The sequence below is a fragment of the Trachurus trachurus genome (assembly GCF_905171665.1).
Source record: "Trachurus trachurus genome assembly, chromosome: 3".
NCBI classification, from domain to species: domain Eukaryota; kingdom Metazoa; phylum Chordata; class Actinopteri; order Carangiformes; family Carangidae; genus Trachurus; species Trachurus trachurus.
Genome location: NC_139893.1, coordinates 31,473,917 through 31,494,303, shown reverse-complemented (window position 1 = coordinate 31,494,303; position 20,387 = coordinate 31,473,917). Strand labels below are relative to the sequence as shown.

At 41.4% G+C, this 20,387-nt stretch overlaps 1 protein-coding gene across 1 annotated transcript in view; it reads right to left on the bottom strand.

The window, feature by feature from the left end:
• Window positions 1-20,387, bottom strand: part of LOC311007263 (protein kinase C-binding protein NELL1-like) — a gene marked incomplete at its 3' end in the record, with an annotated part of 272,144 nt that overhangs the window by 220,050 nt on the left and 31,707 nt on the right. The window contains exon 3 of the mRNA XM_084000380.1: window positions 4,543-4,693. Coding sequence (XP_083856506.1) covers window positions 4,543-4,693 — 151 coding nt within the window. The remainder of the gene's footprint in view (window positions 1-4,542; window positions 4,694-20,387) is intronic.

Here is a 20,387-nt window from a genome sequence, read left to right as displayed (position 1 = left end):
CTCAAAGCGTGGTGAATGTGCAGGTCACAACTTGTCCACAAGAGCATTTTGGAGTTGTTGGATTGTTTATTTGATGAGTTTTATATATGGGGATTATGGCCATGCATGGGCAAATTTGCCAAAATGTTAAAATATCCCTTTAAAGGTAGGGTTGGGGATCCTAGAAAAACGGTTCTAGCAGGCCACATTTTGAAAATACACAAGTCAAAAGTCCAAGCCCCTTTCGTCAGACTTCTCTCTACACATGGTACACTGGATCACTGATATTGTTTTTTCTGCGGTCCTAACTCGTTGAAGTCACTATTTTAGTAAAATGATAAATGTTTGTAAAGGTCACTCAGTAAAACAATATTTTATCATTTTAAGTACCCCTGCAATACAGGTCCAAATCTCCTGACTGAGAAACACTGACTACAGTATAATCCAAGCCAGGTTAGGTATGACTACAAGCTATGCATTTTAATATATTCCATATGCCTAAATTTAATTAAAACAGACACATTTTCCTGATATATACTCATGTTCAGCTAACTGCTCATATAAAAATTATTTTCCACCGGGGGCAAACACAGACAGCATCCAACTTCCCAATGCTTACTCATCAACATTCACAAACTTTTACCACAAAGTCTGGTTTAACAAGTCTCTCTCCTCCATTACTGCGTGTGTTTTCAACTCCCACCGCACATCGACTGCAGCTCAGCATGTTTCCTTAAAAGAGAAGAACCTGTAAGCGCTTATGAGCCGAGGCGCAGAGGGAGAGACAGACCTGTAGAGTGACAAAGGGCAGGCAGATGAACAGAGCAAGTGGAGGAGCTGGCTGAGCATCTTTAGTGTTTGAGTGCTCAGGTGGGAAGAGCAGGAGAGCGACTGGGCTTTGAGTTACTTCATCACAGAGCTGCTGCCACTTGCTGACAATGAGAGCGTTGCTGGGACCCACAAAACTGCTGGCTAGGCAGAAATGGGTTCCTTTTGTTCTATTCAGCCTAGTGGAGCAGCAATAAACCTTCCAACCTTCTCTCCCATTCCCCTGTGCTGGGCGCAAGAAGAATAAAAAAATAAAAAGAGAGAGCGAGAGAGAGAGAGAAAGCTTCTTCTGCTTTTGCAGCGGGTACCGAGAAATGCTTGGGTTGAAAAGACGTTTTCACTTTGAGGATGAGGAGAGCGGTGGATGAGAGAAGGGAGGTGAGATGGATATTATCATATTGGAAAAGCCAAGCTGGCAGAGGAGGTGGGAGGGAGGGAGGAGAGGATGGTTTGATTGTGCTCTGTGAAAAATGAAGTAGTAAAGACGGGACAGAGGGAATGTGTGATTAGATTTGGTTCGGGTGGTAGAAATAGTTGTCTTTTAGCTGGCTGAATGGGAGGCCTGTGTTATAATGGGAAAGAATGTGCATCGGACGAGGGCTCTAATAGGGCCTTCAGAGAGGATTCAGAGACTCAGAACAAATCCTCAGTCACAACGGAGCACAGGTCGGCACTGAGCCGGTCAAGGCTCTGTCCGTCTTGCCAAATTTAATTACACTCGCAGTGTGGCGCGGTCTGACTCACACAACACCTCATCGCAAAAATAACTTTCAGCCTCCCGCCACTCTGCTCGGCTAGATTTGCATCCGAATGTCTCTTTTATGACTCTTAACAATACGCTGTATTTGAAGTGACATGAAAGGTCTGGAATTTCAAATAAGTGACTGGAGGTTTATACGTCTGAAATACATGTCAAAATATTCACTGTATTTCAGACTGTAAAGAAGAAATATGTTTTTAATGATATCAGCAGTGGTGCCTGGTTATGAAAAGTTACGGTTTTGTATTTGTGAGATTGTGAGATGGCAACATCTACAGTAAAACATCTGCTACCTGAACAGCAGCGACTCTCTCCAGAAACAGTATCCTATTACTCTGGATGAGCCACAAATCTCACTGTTAACAGAAACTTATAGAGCCACAAATCCTCTCATGCAGGAGGTTATGGTCAGAGGATGGGTCAACGCTGACTTCTACCTGGGAGACAATTGCACACTTGTTTGTTCTTTTTTTTTTTTTTTTACATACAGTAGCAGTGATCTATGTGACGAATGGGCTTCTACTAGGGCTGTCACTTTTTAGAAAAATTAGGTTCAAAAGAATATCGAATGACCTGTAATTCGTTTGGATAAATTCGAATTCCTTGCTATTTGGAGAACCTGTTCTTCAACACTTACGGACATTAAACCAGTCTCTGTGTGGTTCCATATCACCACCTTCCATAAAGAACATCCCTACCCCAGCAACTGAAAAATTTAATGTAATAGATTCAGTCGGTATATCCGACAAATGGGTTGGTGTGAGCGCGGCCGAGTGCCTTTAATGCACAATTTGCTTAGTCCGAGCACACCTCTGTGCTGCATGGGCTGAATGGTGCATGTCACAGCCCCCATAGGAGGACGACAATACACAATCAAGTAGCTCCGTTTAGCCTGTTGTTTGGCCAGCATGCTGTGCAACAATTATACCTGCAGGTAAAGTGAGAGAGAGCAAGATATAGACTGGCTGACAGAGAGAGAGAGAGATAAAGAAGCAGGGAGCGGGGGCACAAAAGGCAACCCTCAAGGTCACCTTTAAAGCACAGCAGAGGCAGCGTAGATCACAGAGTAGGTGCTTGAATAGAAATGAGTGCACATATACACCAGTGAAGAAAGTCGTAATATCACAAAGAACACATTATATTATGTATTACAGGACTGAATTCAAAACTTCACCTCAAAGACCCCCATTATGAGGATAGTACGAGACATATTTCTTGTATGCGAGTATCACAGCTGCGTATTTCTACCAATGACAGTCTTGCAAAAAAAATGGACAGCCAGGGCTTCAATTCAAGTCATATATATAAGAAAAGAAAGCAATCTGAAAACTGTTCAGTACAGAGAGTCAGAGCTACAGCACAACCACTAACACTGTATCAGTCAATAGCAGTAACAAGCTACTGTACATCATCACCAGTCTGAGGCTGGGTCTAGTAAAACATGTCAGGGGAGGAATAGCAAATGTATGAAAAGTTTAAGTAGTAGGTCATTCATATAGACTATGTTACTACACCATATTACAATATTGGATCATTATTTCTGGGGAGAACAATTATGCAAGCAGAACTTTAATGCTGTAGTTGGTTATTTTAATATAATTTTAATGTTATTAATTGCTTATAATAAAGTTAATACAGTCTTAAGAAATACAAAAAAATGTCATCTTTGACAGTTTGAGCTGAAATGTTGAATTGATTTTTTTTTTTTTCAGTTTTATTATTTCTCATGATCTATTAAAGCTATTTTTCTGAAGCACTGCAGCTTTCATGTACTGCACTGTAGCATGACACAGTTTTGGTCTCAGCGATAAGAAAAAATGTTTCCCACAAATTACTTTTCACCAACAGCAAAATTCGGTTTGCAGGAATTGCATTTGAAACTGGGTTACATTTTCTATTAACATAATGAGGTTATGTTGTTAATTTCAAGCTGTTGTTAATAAACGCAATGCTTCATTGAAAAAAATATGTTGCCTCTGAGAATAATCCGGGCTGCCATTACGTTATGTTTCCTGAAATCGCCTCTGCTTTTCCATTTTAGTTGAATAGAAACACAATTTCTAGCCAACAGGGTTGAGTCCGACATGGAGCTGTTTCTCAGGGCAGAAGAACTGCCTGCTTTGTTTACTGGGTTTTAGGGGACTAGCTTTCTCAGTTGAAGGGCCCTTTACTTCGCTCTCCCATTGTGTACGTTTTTTTCTTTTGTCTTGACTCCAAGCGAATGCACACACACACACACAGTTGCCCACACGCTCACTTTGGCTGCGCGTTTTTACAGAAGTGAAAGCTTTTACCTTCAGAGGAATGGGAGGAAAAATCAATGCTGCCTGCCCTTTTTAAAAACAATTCACAGTCGTCCGGTTTCTCAGGGGGCTGTGGGGGAGAGAGAGAGAGAGCTGCCACCGCTCGCTGAAGTCCTATACTCCTCCCCAGCAACATTCAGTCCAGTGCAACAAATTCAATAAGACGCCTTGAAACAGCCAAGAAAACATTACCTGCTGTATGTTCAAATTATTACTCTGAGTAAAAAAAGATGTGTACCACGTCTCTGGCAGCCTCACTGCAGCTCAGTTACGAGGCCATGACTTCTAGATTTTAGTGCAGCAGCCACAGTTAGATGCTGTATGTTTATCTACCTCTTGCTTGAATCTGATTAGTACTTTATACTCATCTTGCAGACATAATACATGGAAGGTCATCTCTCTGCCCTGAGCGTCCGAGGAGGACGTTGCATTATTCCATCCTTCGACTAGCCTGCTCATCACCTGCTGACTTACACTAACAGTGGAGTAATCTCACACTGATCTTCACTTCACTACACCTCATCAACAGCCCTCTACAAACAGCTCTGAGTGAGATGAAAATTCATCTCTGGGTTTAATTTAAAAAGCGACGGCGCTCAGTAATCCATGGAAGTAAAGTTGTGCTGAAAAGGAGCTACGGGGCCAAAATGAGGAGGATTAAAGATGGATTACCTGTGTTCTGACTCGTGGATGGAGAATATGACTCCCGACGTGGAGGACTTCTGCTGGATGGAGGCCAAGAAGGTAAACTCACTTTTACTTCTGAACAGCTGCACCACTTTCTCTGTGATGTGTGCCGGGGCGTGAACCGCTCTCCCAACATCTGAGGAGACAAAGTAAAGTGGAAAGAAATCATGAGCTTGTGTAAACCCTTTACACGGGCCGGGCGCTGTCTGCCTCCTCCGCGTGCACTTGCAACACATTATGTTGGTTGAACCACATGGTGAAACACAGAGTAGCACCTTTTACACTTGGAAAACATCTCATAATTCAGCTCAGTCTGGCAGCCTGTGTTTGAAAGCACAAAAAAAATTCTGTGCAAATGGGCTTCATACAAATATTTTGCGCTTTTAGACAGAAAATGCGTGTTTGTGTACACTACAGAGAACTTTATATCCTCAAGAGAAAAGAAAGCAAATCATAAAAAATACAGATTCTAGTCCAGCTATGTCTGGACAAAGCTCTACTTCAGAGCTTTGTTCACTTTTAAATGATTATTTCAGTGCATGACGGTTTCTGTCTTTGTAGTTCTGGCCATCATCTTGATCATTCATGACAACTTTGTACTCACTGAAGTAATTGCTGAGGTATTGGAAACTGTGACATTGCCACAACAGGAAAAAAACTAAACAAAACAATACAAGCAGTCAACAACAGAACAACAACGACATAAAGTAAAGGCAGCAGCAAGAAAGAGATTAAAAAAAGACAGTGGAGCCTTTTTCTTAGTATAAAAGCCACAGTATGCAGCATTAACTAGAGCAGGACTGGTGTTAAATTTCTCATATTTTGTATTCCAGCTTTAATATTGATTCCCTGCTATTCACCAACAGTGTTTTTCATTCTTGTCAACATGCAATAACAAGACCTTAAAGGCTTAAAGGAGTTATTGTGCAGATGATGATGATGGAAAAAATGTCAGTGTGTTCAAGGACACCACAATTCATGATAGCTGACAACAGACAGTTTGCTTCTTTACACAACGTTGCTTGTTTTCCCTTCATTTTTTTTTTTTTATACAAAAGCCGGTCTACTTACCAATCAGTACAAGTTGATTTCATGGTGTGTGAAAATTACATAAAGCTAGTGGCTGCCTGGAAGCTACGAAAACATGGCGTGCTATGGATAATTGTCTGCCACCATTAAGTTTACTCGGCTGTTTTTATTATGAGAAACGCTGGTGGCTTTCCAGTTAGGCCATTCACCACTGAAATGGAAATACATTTTTTTTTTTACAAACTGTCTCCAGAGGATGAATCTTGCTGAATCCCCCTGATTTGTTCCACAATAGGGCCACCATCAGTTTGACATTTGCAGCTTAAATGTCTCAGTGGGTCAATGGATGGATTGCCATGGAATTTGGTACAGACATTCACTCATATGCTAAAGTTAGCATTTAGCTCAAACCACAACAGTCAAGTATGTACAACCTGACAAAGTTGTAGCATAACAGAGTGTTAGTCTTGTTTCCTGATGATTGTGCCCACCAGCAAATGTGGGCAGAGTACCAGACAACCAATTATTTAAACAAAACAATGCAACACAACTCTGCCGTTTCTAGGAATTGCTCATTAATGCTAATGAAGGTAGTCCCCACAAGATGAGGGATGCAAGCATTGTGTGTGCGTTTATTTGCTCATCTAAGAACAGTTAACCTCGGAGCCACCAGACCTGAGGTCAGATTGGAACAAGAGGCTCCTGTGGTTCCACCCTCACAGCTGTACTACAGGACAGACAGTCTATTGGCTGCCTCAGCACAGGGCTTTTAAATCTCCCCGGGGTGACAGTGGCCTGCCTGCCCTCACACTCAGCCTCCCTGCTGTCACAGCCCAGTCGATGGAGCGCCACTTCGCCCAGTTCTTCAACATGCTGGCTCCCTGTCCACAATCTGCCATTAGATCATTCCCTCAACTCCGCAGAGACACTGTCCCCATTGTTCTGATGAGAACATACTGCCACATTTCAAGTGCTATTTTTGTACCATCGCCTAACCAACAAGTAAAAATGGAGCTGTTTGTTGCACTTCAAGGTTAAAAAAAAAATATATATATATATATATATATATATATGTATATATATATATATATATATATATATATATATATATATATATATATATATATATATATATACTAATTCAAACACCTTTAAATTGCAGCTGCCGTACCTTGTGTAAGTGCTTAATACAGTCAAGTTCACACTCCTGTGGTCGATACCAACAAATTGTAGCAATGAGTCCAACTCAAAAGAGGCAGTAAACATACCAAAGTACATCGTTGTGTGCATGTGAGGTTGACTGCAAATGAGAATGGGAGCTGAAATAGATTTTATCTGCAGTGATTAAGCGTACAACTCACTTCCCTTCAAAGTAGTGCCAAAGCTGGAGTATCCATGATACTGGATACTTAGATACTGTGACTCAACACCAGAATTTCTCATTTACTTTAAAGCAGATATCAGCTTCACGGCCGTTTCGGCTAATGCTGCGTTCAAGGCAGGCTTTTGAAACCGTAAGTTACAGCTTCAAGTCACAACTACGACTTGGTAGCGTTCCAGGTAACCCGTAGCTCGTGTTTTTACCATCCTGTTGTCTGTGAAAGTTCCCTATAACGGCCACTCGTAACTTCCGACCCGTGAACTCGTACCAGATCGAACTGGTATGACTTCACAGGAAGGAAAAACACAAAGTACGAGTTTCTTTGAACGCACCATGAGTTAGCAGCCCCCGCCCTTGTCAGGCATCAATTGGTCCTCGTGCTACGTCACCACATTCACGCGCATCCCTTGGCTGCACACACAGCCCTTCATGCCGTTCTCTCTCCTCATTGGATAACACTTGTATCCCACAAGGAAAATTTTCTCCTCGGGTTACAGCAGAGCAGAGTGACGGAGAGACTCGTGTTTAGGCTGAAATACTTCATGTAAGTGATTGCTGACGGAAAATAGGACTATTTAGGACTTATATTAACAAAAACGTTCCACTGATATCTGCTTTAAGTTAATGTGTACAACAATGTCAAAACTCACATAGATTTTCAAAATAAACAATATTAGCATTTTCCTATCTGGTGTTCCTGAACAACATGACCAAAAAATTCCAGTATCTACATGAGAAAATACTGAAGGGTGTTTGACATTGTTTTTAAGAATGGTCATGCATGTGTCTTCTGATTTGCCACATCCATGGAATGTACCGTAGGTAGGACAGAGGTACAAAAAAGTCTCCCAGTCTCCGAAAGCTCGATGTGTTATGCACCCAAGGGAAAGAGGGTCAGCCTTTGTAGCCGTCTCCTGTGGCATTATGATACATCACACAGCTCCAGGCCTCACTTCAGGGAGAGGAAAGTCATTATACTGTACATTTCACCACTAGGCATCTCTTTTAAGGAGAACATAGGTTGTTTTTAACAAATGATAAATGCTTGAAAACCTGAGTAATAAAGGGAAAGTCACGCAAAAGTTCACAAATACAACAAAAGTGAACGAACAATATAGATGTCTTTCACATGCCAAAAGATTCATTGCAATGTTTTGGAAAAAGACCAGTGGTCCAAGTGTTACCTATTGGGTGAGGCAAACGCTGACAACTTTTCCTTTGGAGAGAGTGACATACATATGAAAAGGAAGGCACAGAATATGTTTGAAAATATATCGGAACCATTTGATGTGATAATGGTATTGATCTAGCAAATGACAATGAAGAAGAATAAGCAGTCAGTTACGTAAACCTTGTAAAAGGATTATTGAGTAGTAGTACAAATACCCGCAATTATATTAGGTAATTCAATTATGCACAAAATGTTTTATGGCTGAGAAGTGGACATTTGTGATGTGTATATATTGTTTGTAATTTGGTTTTGTTGTGTTTACAACACTTTTACCACAGCACTTTTGTTAAAGCAGAAGTGAGTGATATATTTGTGTTAATATAAGTCTTAAATAGTTATATCTTCCGACAGCAATCACTTACATAGAGTGTTTGGACTGAAACACGGGTCTCTCAGTCCCTCTGCTCTGCTCTGAGCCGAAGAGAAAACATTTATCGTATCCTACAGTTTTTATCCAATGAGGAGAGAGAACGGCATGCAGGGCTGTGTGTGCAGCCAAGGAACGCCGTGAATGTGGTGACGTAGCGACGAGGACTGTTATGGTGCGTTCAAGGAAACTCGTATTTTTCCGACCGTGAAGTGGTACCAGTTCGATCTGGTACGAGTTCACCGGTCGGAAGTTACGAGTGGCCGTTATAGTGACTTTCACCGGTAAAACAGGTCGGAAAAACACGAGTGGGTTGCCTGGAACGCTACAAAGTCGTAAGTTGTGACTTGAAGCTGTAATTTACAATTTCAAAAGCCTGCCTGGAACGCAGCATTAGCGAAAACGACCGGATCACTCACTTCTGCTTTAATGGGGCACAGGTCAACACATATATTATATAAGTGTACTGTATGTGTATGAAAGAAAATGTTAATATATACGTATATTATACTAATATATATATTATATATATATATATTATATATATTATAATATATATATATTAGTATATTATACTAATATATATATATATATATATATATATATATATATAATGAAATGTATATATATATATATATATAGTAAACATTTAAAATAAAGAAAATAAAGGGAAAGTCTATGGTTCTAATGCTGATGAACAGGTTATACACAAATCCCAAATTACTGACAACACTGTAAACACAGCAGCATGTCCTGTCCTAGTACTTGTTCATAAAGAACTTCTATCTATTTCTCTAACAATGCAGGACTTAAATAGACAAGGCTTGGGTGACATCCAAAATTTAGTATCTCGATATAGTGCAGTCCAAATTTTTTCATATACATTATTACTACGTTTTTTTTCTCCACCCTTGCCAAGGTACAGTGTTCAGGAAAGCAAGGCAGTAAAATGAGGATCATATTTGGCAGCAGGACAGATTGTCCAAAACTGTGAAACGATATTCAGTATTATGTAAAATATTGCACACTGGCCCAACCGACCTTCTGTTGTCAGTGCTCCAGAGAGAGAGAGAAGGTGTGAAACAATACTGAGATACTTTTTGGCTCCTGAAGTCACAGATACATCTTTTTATAGCTCAACACTTCATCAAACACAGGTGTAAGAAACCGAGGAGTAAAGTGAGCAAGTCTTTCATTTATGACACACACAAACAAGCTCAGTGCTGAAATGAAAGTTTATCAAATTTTAAACTGTGAAATGTTTATGAATTCTGCAGCACTTAAAACTTAATTGGCCAATAAAAAACAAATTTACCGAAACTGCTCAAACAAACAAAAACATACCGAGTGTGATCGCAGCCCGGCAGTCCGCTAATAATGATGCATTGAAAGTATGATGGAAGCAGAACTCAGGCAGTACACCCTAACAGTCTCCTCCGTAGCAATCTCGTGCTTGTAGACATAAACAAACCCATTTACAGTGACAGGAGGAAACAGGTAGAGCGGGAAGGTATGTCTCCCTGCAGACAAGATGAAGCTCAGTGCAGCAGGCAGCAGCCGTCTGTCGCACCCCCCCCCTCCTTCTCGATTTTACAGCTCATCACTTTAATCAGAAGCCTGGCGGGTCCTCCCCCAGCTCGGCTAAGTCTTACAGATGCCTTCCCTAACTGGCAGCGAGGAAGAGGAGCTCAGCCGAGGTCCAGAGAGACTTCACTCGGCCAGTCAAGTCTGTGTGGACTTCTGTCTGGCCTGATATGGGAAACCCGTGTCACAGTGTCACAGCCAGATAAGCACATTACTGTTACTACGCTTAAGTTTTTTTGCCAAGGGCACAAAGGAAATCAGTGCAGCGTTTTCTGGGAGGCCAGTGTGCAGCAGGTCAGCATATGGTAGGAGCATTTCCCTAAGCATTCACACAAAAGGGACAATTCACCACACAGTGGGTTCAAATAATCTACAGTAATCACACTCTAAAAGGTAATAACTGTGCTTACTTAAATTATAATAGTGTACTTTACTTATCTGTCCCTATCCTGTTGATTTAACTCATGAAATATAAGTATGTAGTCATTTTTCCTTCAAGTGGTTTAAAACTAAGTTCATCTGAGTAAACTGGACTTGTAACATTCTGTTCCTGGAGTTCACGCAGAGGTTCGGCAGTGCACATGCGCAGTAGAGCAGCACAAGGGAAGTTTCCAGAAGCCTGGATGAAAGCTTTGGAAGAACGCCACATGTTCTGGGTCTCTTGGTAAGTTATTTAAAGTCTTTGAATTGTCAGCTATAATTTCTTTACTTAGCGTACAACTAAAATTTTGGCAGGACATTTTTTTCTGAACATAGGAAATATCTCTGGAGATGGGCTAATGCTATTGCTAGCTAACATTAGCCAAGCCAGCTAACTAAAACCGCCACCACACCTTCAGAATGATGTTTGTTTTTTTTCTAAGATGTTAAAACAATGTAAAGCACGGTTTCCACTAACGTACGTTACCGGTTAACATTACTTTGCACCCCGTTCCACTACTCAGTTACAGCTCTAAAGTTACTCGACTCTGTTTAGGTGCTTTTCCACCTCAGCCTCGTTAACGGGCCAATGTGTGGTTTTCCACACAGCAGTCAGTGAACGCAGGTGACAGAATAACAGTAACAGTCGCGCCACTGTATTGATTATTGTGTCGGACGTCGCGCTTGCAAGTGGAAAAGAAAAAAAGAAATGAGTGGATATGTGTCGAGCCGAGTCGCGCTAGTGGGGGGGGGGGGGGGGCGGGTTGGAGCCGCTGGTGGCCTACTCCTGCGACAGGTAGACAGAGAGAAGTGAATGTGATGTGCCATGGCTTTTCCTAAAATATAAATTAATTGTAATGTACCATCAAATTATAATGCAACTTAACCCTTCTGTTGTCCTCCTGGGTCAAACTGACCCAATGTGTTTCCGTCTTTCCTCCCTTCCTTCTGTCTCTCCATCCCTCCTTTCTCCACTCCTGTCCTTTCTTTGTTCCTCCCTTTCTCCATCCTTCTTTCTCCCTTCTTCCCACCATCATTTCCCTTACTTCCTTCTTCCTTCCTTGACCCAATCTGTTCCCTTTCTTTCTTTCTTTCTTTCTTTCTTTCTTTCTTTCTTTCTTTCTTTCTTTCTTTCCTCCCTTCTTTCCCTCCATCCTTCCTTCCTTGAACCTATCTGTTCCCTTTGCCCATCCTTCTTTCCTTCCTTTCTCCCTTCCTTCTTCCCACCATCCTTTTCACTTGCTTCCTCCCTTCTTTCCCTTCGTTCTTCTTCCTTCCCTGATCCAAATCTGTTCTTTCTTTCTTTCTTTCTTTCTTTCTTTCTTTCTTTCTTTCTTTCTTTCTTTCTTTCTTTCCTTGCTTCCTTGACCCAGGAGGACAACAGGAGGGTTAAACATGTTATTGTTGTTATTCTGCTTAAAAGTAGCTTTTACAAATTTGGTGAATTAAATTAATGGTAAATTAATTTCACTTAAAGTAGTTGCTGCAATTTTTGTGACTTTATTTTATCTTTTTACAGCTTGAAGACAGACAACCAGGTTGGAGCAGCTGGTGGCCTACTCCTGCGACAGGGAAAGAGAAATGTAAGGACTGAGAAGACAGAGAGAAGTGAATGTGTGATGTGCCATGGTTTGTGCTAAAATATAAATTAATTGTAACGTACCATCAAATTATAATGCAACTTAAACATGTGCTGGGAGGGGTACTCCCATGTCTCTATCATGTTATTGTTGTTATTCTGCTTAAAAGTAGCTTTTACAGATTTGGTGAATTAAAGCAGAAGTGAGTGATCCGGTCGTTTTCGCTAATGCTGCGTTCCAGGCAGGCTTTTGAAATCGTAAATTACAGCTTCAAGTCACAACTTACGACTTTGTAGCGTTCCAGGCAACCCACTCGTGTTTCTCTGACCTGTTTTACCTGTGAAAGTCACTATAACGGCCACTCGTAACGTCCGACCCGTGAACTCGTACCAGATCAAACTGATACAACTTCACAGGACGGAAAAACATGAGTCTACGAGTTTCCTTGGACGCACCATAACAGTCCTCGTCCCTACGTCGCCACATTCACGGCGTCCCTTGGCTGCACACACAGCCCTGCATGCCGTTCTCTCTCCTCATTGGATAAAAACTGTAGGATACGATAAATGTTTTCTCCTCTGCGCAGAGCAGAGGGACTGACAGACCCGTGTTTCGGTCCAAACACTCTATGTAAGTGATTGCTGTCGGAAGATATAACTATTTAAGACTTAGATTAACACAAATATATCACTTACTTCTGCTTTAAATTAATGGTAATTTAATTTGGTAATTAAATTAAATTATTTACACCTAAAGTTGCTGCAATTTTTGTGACTTTATTTTTTTTAATTTTTTTTACAGTTTGAAGACAGACAACCAGGTTGGAGCAGCTGGTGGCCTACTCCTGCGACGGGGAAAGAGAAATGTAAGGAGTGAGAAGACAGAGAGAAGTGAATGAGTGATGTGCCATGGTTTGTGCTAAAATATAAATTATAAATTATCTGTTGTCCTCCTGGATCAAACTGACCCAATGTGTTTCGAATGGTCCTTCTTTCCTCCCTTCCTTCTGTCTCTCTATCCCTCCTTCCTCCATCTCTCTTTCTCTCCTTTCTCCCTTCTTCCCACCATCATTTCCCTTCCTTCCTTGACCCAATCTATTCCCTTTCTTTCTTTATTTCCTCCCTCCCTCCCTTCTTTCCCTCCATCCTTCCTTCCTCTTCCTTCCTTGACCCAATCTGTTCCCTTTCTTTCTTTCTTTCTTTCTTTCTTTCTTTCTTTCTTTCTTTCTTTCTTTCTTTCTTTCTTTCTTTCCCTCCATCATTCCTTCTTTCTTTCTTTCTTTCTTTCTTTCCTTCCCTCCATCATTCCTTCTTTCTTCCTTGACCCAATCTGTTCCCTTTCTTTCTTTCTTTCTTTCTTTCTTTCTTTCTTTCTTTCTTTCTTTCTTTCTTTCTTTCTTTCTTTCCTCCCTCACTTCTTTCCCTCCATCCTCCCTTCTTCTTCCTTCCTTGACCCAATCTGTTCCCTTTGCCCATCCTTCTTTCCTTCCTCTCTCCCTTCCTTCTTCCCACCATCCTTTTCACTTCCTTCCTCCCTTCTTTCCCTTCGTTCTTCTTCCTTCCGTAATCCAATCTTTCTTTCTTTCTTTCTTTCTTTCTTTCTTTCTTTCTTTCTTTCTTTCTTTCTTTCTTCTCTTGCTTCCTTGATCCAGGAGGACAACAGGAGGGTTAACCCTTCTTTTGTCCTCCTGGGTCAAATTGACCCAATGTCCTTCTTTCCTCCCTTCCTTCTGTCTCTCTATCCCTCCTTCCTCCCTCCTTTCTCCACTCCTTTCCTTTCTTTGTTCCTCCCTTCCTCCATCCTTCTTTCCCTCCTTTCTTCCCACCATCATTTCCCTTCCTTCCTTCCTTGACCCAATCTGTTCCCTTCTTTCCCTCCATCCTTCTGTTCCCTTTGTCCATCCCTTCTTTCCTTCCTTTCTCCCTTCCTTCTTCCCACCATCCTTTTCACTTCCTTCCTTCCTCCCTTCTCTCCCGTTCTTTTTCCTTCCTTGACCCAATCTGTTCCCTTTCTTTTTTTCTTTCCCTCCATCCTTCCTTCCTCTTCCTTCCTTGACCTAACCTGTTCCCTTTCTTTCCTCCCTTCCTCCCTCCCTCTTTCTTTCCTTGCTTCCTTGACCCAGGAGGACAACAGGAGGGTTAAACATGTGCTGGGAGGGGTAATCATAATTTATTACCCCTCCCATGTCTCTTTCATGCTATTTACAAATTTGGTAAATTAAATTAAAGGTAATTAAATTAAATTAATTTCACTTAAAGTAGTTGCTGCAATTTTTGTGACTTTATTTTTATTTTTTTTCAGCTTGAAGACAGACAACCAACACAGATGCAGTGGACGTGTAAGTTTTGCACCTTCACTTGTGAAAAAAGAGGGCAATTACTGAAACATTATCGATTGAAACATGGTGGTTATACAAGAACAACACCGTTACCGTGTGTTCATAACGAGTGCCCCTGCACATTCAAGTCCTTTAATGCTCTTAAGGTACATCTATCAAGAGCACACTCCCAGATTGATGATAATTGTGATGCAACAAACAATGTGTTCCGATGTCAGCTTTGTGACTTCAATGAGCCATGTGTAGAAAAAGATTTTTTTTCACACTTGCGGACACATATCCGGATGCACCAAAAAGTACAGTGCCCTTACAAGGATTGTAATTTTGAAACCTGCGTCTACACTACATTTAATGCCCACAAAAGCAGGAACCATGATGGCAGACAGATGCATAGCCAGTTGCAGTTTAAACCGGAAATTTTAACACAAACAGAAACTTTGGGTGAAGTTGTCCATACTGAGATTGAAAGTGACAATGAAGACGCAACTGATTTTCAAGAAGAGGATTTAACGGCAGATAATACTGATGACTTGGAGAGGCAGCTTGAACATAATTTGGCAGCCCTTTTCCTTAGAATGCATACCATACTTAGGATATCTGAAACAGCTGTGCAAGATGTAATACAGCAAATAAGGCAGATAATGGACCTGTCAAAACCTTTGCATTTTTCTGCTATTCAGAGAGTACTATTGAACTACTATCCTGATGCAGACGTGTCTATTGCAAGAGAAATAGTTAGTGCAATCACAGAGTGTGATGTCATTCTGAAACACACTCAGAAAGGAGGTTCTCTATCCACCTCCTGCAAAAGAGCCTCTTACATGGTAAAAGAGTTTAAAATTGTGGAACCTGTTGAGTTTGTTACAGGTGAACACAAGCAGTCAGTTGTCTACATACCTGTCCTTAAAATGCTCCAGGCATTGTTAAACAAAGATGAAATCTTGGACAAAGCTCTCACAGTTAGCAGTGGTGATATGCAAGGATACAGTACCTTCAGGGATGGTTCACATTTCAAGGAAAATACTTTACTAGTGGAGGAAAATTTTCAGATTGCCTTAGCACTTTACATTGATGACTTTGAGGTTGCAAACCCTCTGGGCACCTCTAAAAATAAACACAAAATCTGTGCAGTGTATTGGGTCCTAGTAAATCTTGCACCCAAATTCCGTTCCTCTCTCAGCTCAATACAGTTAGCTCTTCTTTGTAAGACAAACACTGTCAAAGCATGTGGGTATTCTGAAGTCCTTCATCCACTCCTCCAGGATCTAGTGCTTCTTGAGAAGCATGGTGTTTATGTGGAAAAATTAGGTTCAAGTGTCCGAGGAACGGTTTTGTTTGTCGCAGCAGATAATTTGGCCGCACATTCTTTGGCAGGATTTCATGAAAGTTTTGTCGCTGATAAGATTTGCCGATTTTGCATGGCTTCAAGGCAGGACATACAAGATAATGAAGTTAGATCTGGTCACTTCTGCTTGAGAACAAAACAAGACCATGACCGGCATGTGCGGGAGGTCCAGCAGGATGCCCAAATGGCAAAGCAATATGGTGTGAAAGCGAGCTGTCCTTTAAGTGTTCATTTGGAGCACTTTCATGTTGTTGACGGCTTCCCCCCGGATATCCTCCACGATTTGCTTGAAGGCATTGTTCCTTCTGAGTTGTGTCTTTGCATTCAGGACTTCATAAAAAAGAAGTTCTTCACACTTGAGATGATGAATCGTGCCATAAAGGAATTTCCCTACACACATTCAGATAAAACAAACCAGCCTCAGACCATTTCTAAAACATTCCATGCCAAAGGGACCATTGGAGGTAATGGTCATGAAAATTGGAGCCTGATCAGGCTCCTTCCCCTGTTGATTGGCCATTATATCCCTGAAGGAGATAAAGCATGGGAGGTTTTACTGTGCTTGAAAGACGTGGTTGAGTTGGCAATGTGTACAAGGTTTACTGAGGAGTCACTCCACTATCTGGATTTCAAGTTGTCAGAGCATAGAACATTACTTCAAGAAGCATTCCCTCACTACAGACTCCGTCCAAAACACCATTACTTGGAGCATTATCCCTATCTCATTCAAGTATTTGGACCACTTGTAGATGTGTGGACTATGAGATTTGAGGGAAAACACAAATTCTTTAAACAAGTAATTCGTGGAGCCCACAACTTCAGAAATGTTCCTCTGACTTTGGCTGATAGACATCAAAAGATGATGGCTTACCATTTAGATTCTGCGTCATTTTTTAAACCAGCATTGGAACTGGACAAAGTAAAGAGTGTCATGGTTTCTTCCTTCCCAGACAATGTACAGCAGCATTTGCTGGCAAGGCATGCACCTCAAAACACAGTCCTTACAGCAACATCTGTTAGCATAGATGGTATTAAGTATGCAGCTGACATGGTGGTGTCTGTTGGTTCATGCGCAGGCCTTCCAGAATTTAGGCAGATTCAGCAGGTTCTGGTTGTGGATACCAATGTTTTGTTCATTTGTAGACAGTTGTTTGCATGGTATCACGAACACCTTAGAGCTTACGAAGTCTGCAAAAGTAGCTCAAGCTTGCTTGTAACCCAGTTGAAAGACTTCAATGATGTCTTTCCCCTCTCTGCCTACAGAGTGAAAGGCCAGTTGTTTGTGACCCTAAAGCGCTACATTTTGTGCTGATGTCATATTTTATTCTTTCAGAACCATGGACCAGTCCTGGCCAGTGAGGGTAGTGGTTGCTGAAAATGACATTCGAAAAGTAACTTTCCCCAAAAGACCAAATACTTTGGAAGAGCTAATGAGCGAGTTGAAAGAACGACTTGATCAGCAGTATGACTTCATGCTTCACTATGCAGACCCAGAGTTCAACAATGCTTTTTGCAACCTCACGGATATAACTGAGCTGCCTGATAGACCAACACTGAAGATTGTCTCTCTGGAAAATGTATTTGTAACATTGTCTGCAGTCAGTCCATCATCTTCAGCCAGCGCATTGTCTTCAGCATTGACACTTTCTTCACCTGGGTCGTCTGACACAGAAATACTGCCTCGCGCTGAAGAGACATCACCGCTGACCTCACGTGACCCATGGCCTTCTACATTTGAAGTGCCAAATTTCTCTGTAAATATTGAATATAGACTGAGACAGGGAAACTTAATTTATATGAGAGATGGCATACGCATGTCAGTTTCAAGAGACATGAAGCATGACATTCTGCAGAAGCTAGCTGAGGAGATGTACAAGTTCTCGGCTTACCCTCAAGATGAACACTTCACCACTGTTGCTGCAGCACTAATTGCTAAGCACCCATGCCTTGCTGAGCCAGGGTCAACCACGGGTTGCTATGGATGGAAGAATAGTTTAAAATTTAAAATGGGTAATCTCCGTTCCAAACTTCGCAGATGTGGTATTGCAGATTTGTCAGTCAACAGCACTAAGAGAACACAGAAGAATCCAGAGGGGGAGCTACCTGGAAAAAGCCTGAAGAGACCCAGAAGAAGTGAGACAAACTTCCTGCCTGATTTTCCACAGGGTCAAGATGCATCAACACTTGAATGCTCTAGACAGCTGCTTGAAAATGAAATGAAGAAAAGGTTCCCAAATGCAGTCCAGGTGAATCAGTTGATGAGCCAGACCTTCTCATTAAGACGCAAGGAAATTGTTGAAGAGCAGCCCTCTGTGAAACAGATGTTGGAACGATGGCCGGCTCTTTTCAGAAAACAACAGGTACACATTGCCCAAACATAAAAACACAAAGGTTCTACACAATGCAAAACTATCTGTCTCATTCATAGTTTGTATACGATAATATTATGGTCAACTCTTAACCCTTCTGTTGTCCTCCTGGGTCAAACTGACCCACTGTGTTTCGAATGGTCCTTCTTTCCTCCCTTCCTTCTGTCTCTCTATCCCTCCCTCCTTTCTTCACTCCTTTCCTTTCTTTGTTCCTCCCTTCCTCCATCCCTCTTTCCCTCCTTTCTCCCTTCTTCCCACCATCATTTCCCTTCGTTCCTTCTTCCTTCCTTGACCCAATCTGTTCCCTTTCTTTCTTTCTTTCTTTCTTTCTTTCTTTCTTTCTTTCTTTCTTTCTTTCTTTCTTTCTTTCTTTCTTTCTTTCTTTCTTTCTTTCTTTCCCTCCTTCCTTCTTCTTCCTTCCTTGACCCAATCTGTTCCCTTTCTTTCTTTCTTTCTTTCTTTCTTTCTTTCTTTCTTTCTTTCTTTCTTTCTTTCTTTCTTTCTTTCTTTCTTTCTTTCTTTCCTACCTCCCTTCTTTCCCTCTCTCCTTCCTTTCTTTCTTTCTTTCCTCCCTCCCTTCTTTCCCTCCATCCTTACTTCCTCTTCCTTCCTTGATCCAATCTGTTCACTTTCTTTCTTTCTTTCCTCCCTCCCTTCTTTCCCTCCCTCCTTCCTTCCTTCTTCTTCCTTCCTTGACCCAATCTGTTCTTTCTTTCTTTCTTTCCTTCCTTCCTTCCTCCCTCCCTCCCTCCCTCCCTCCCTCCCTCCCTTCCCTCCATCCTTACTTCCTCTTCCTTCCTTGACCCAATCTGTTCCCTTTCTTTCTTTTCTTTCCTCCCCCCACCATATTTTTCACTTCCTTCCTCCCTGATCCAATCTGTTCCATCTTTATCTCTTTCTTTCCTCTTTGCTTCCTTGACCCATGAGGACAACAGGAAGGTTAACTTGTTACAAAATGTTTTGTTTATGTTCTCTTTTGTCTTTGAAGGTCTTTGCAGAATTCACAAGAGTGGCAAGTAAAGATCTTGAGCGGGACTTCTTTGAGTCCTTGGACCGCCATATCCCACGTTTCCTTGAGATCTTCAAATCTAAAACCGGAATAATTGGAAGGACACTTCAGGAGATCCTTTCCCAGGTTGAATCAAAGGTAAGAACTCCTTCTCATTTTATGTAAGTGCAGGAAATCGTGCAAGTTGTTCCTTTCTGACAGTGTTCTAGTTTCCACACACACGCACGCACACACCCTGCTAACAGACATGAAAATGATATTGACCTTATAATCTAGCTCAGCAAGACAAGCAAATACATTTCCTAACATGTCAAACTATTCCTTTAAATAACTTAAGTTGGAAAATGTGATGCAGTTTCTTCAGAAAATGCTTTTTCATATTTATTTGCTTTTCCTTTTCCTGTTTTCCCCAATTGTAGACCGATGATATTGAAGCCATGAGGACTGCTGTCCTTCGCTGTCTTCCAGTTTTCCTTGGGGATGACGGAAGTGACTTTTTCAAAGTCTGTTTTGTAAGTATTTCATATGTTACACACTGAAATCAGATGCTGTCGTTTCAGGTGTTATGGGAGGTTTATTTATTTTTAAAGTATATTTTGGGGGCTTTTTACTGCCTTTAATCGACAGTACAGTGGAGAGAGGGACAGGAAATGGGGAGGCAGAGAGGGGGAATGACATGCAGGAAAGGGCTGTGTGTGTGGGATTCGAACCAAGGCTGCCTGCAGTGAGGACTGTAGCCTCAACATGGGGCGGCAGCTCTACCAAAGTGAGCTAAACGCCGCCCCAGAGAGGTTTATTTTCATGCAACACACAAACAGATAAACAAACACTAGTAAAGTTTTAGCAAGTATAAACTGCTAAACTGTAGTGACTCATCCTCTTGACTACAGTGGTCACCATTAAAATGGGGCAAACGGCAACGGTGGCAGCGACTGTGAAACAAAACAAAATCTGAAACAATTTAAAACTAAACAAACATTATAAAACAACAGTATCATACTAACAACAAAAACATATGGATGCTTGTGTAGACATAAAACTCACCTGGAAACACACAACAGATAAACAAACACCTAAAGTAAACAAGTAAAGTTGCAGCAAGTATAAACTGTTAAACTGTAGCGACTCAGACCGGATTTCCTCTCGACTACAGCGGTCACCATGACAACAGGGAAAC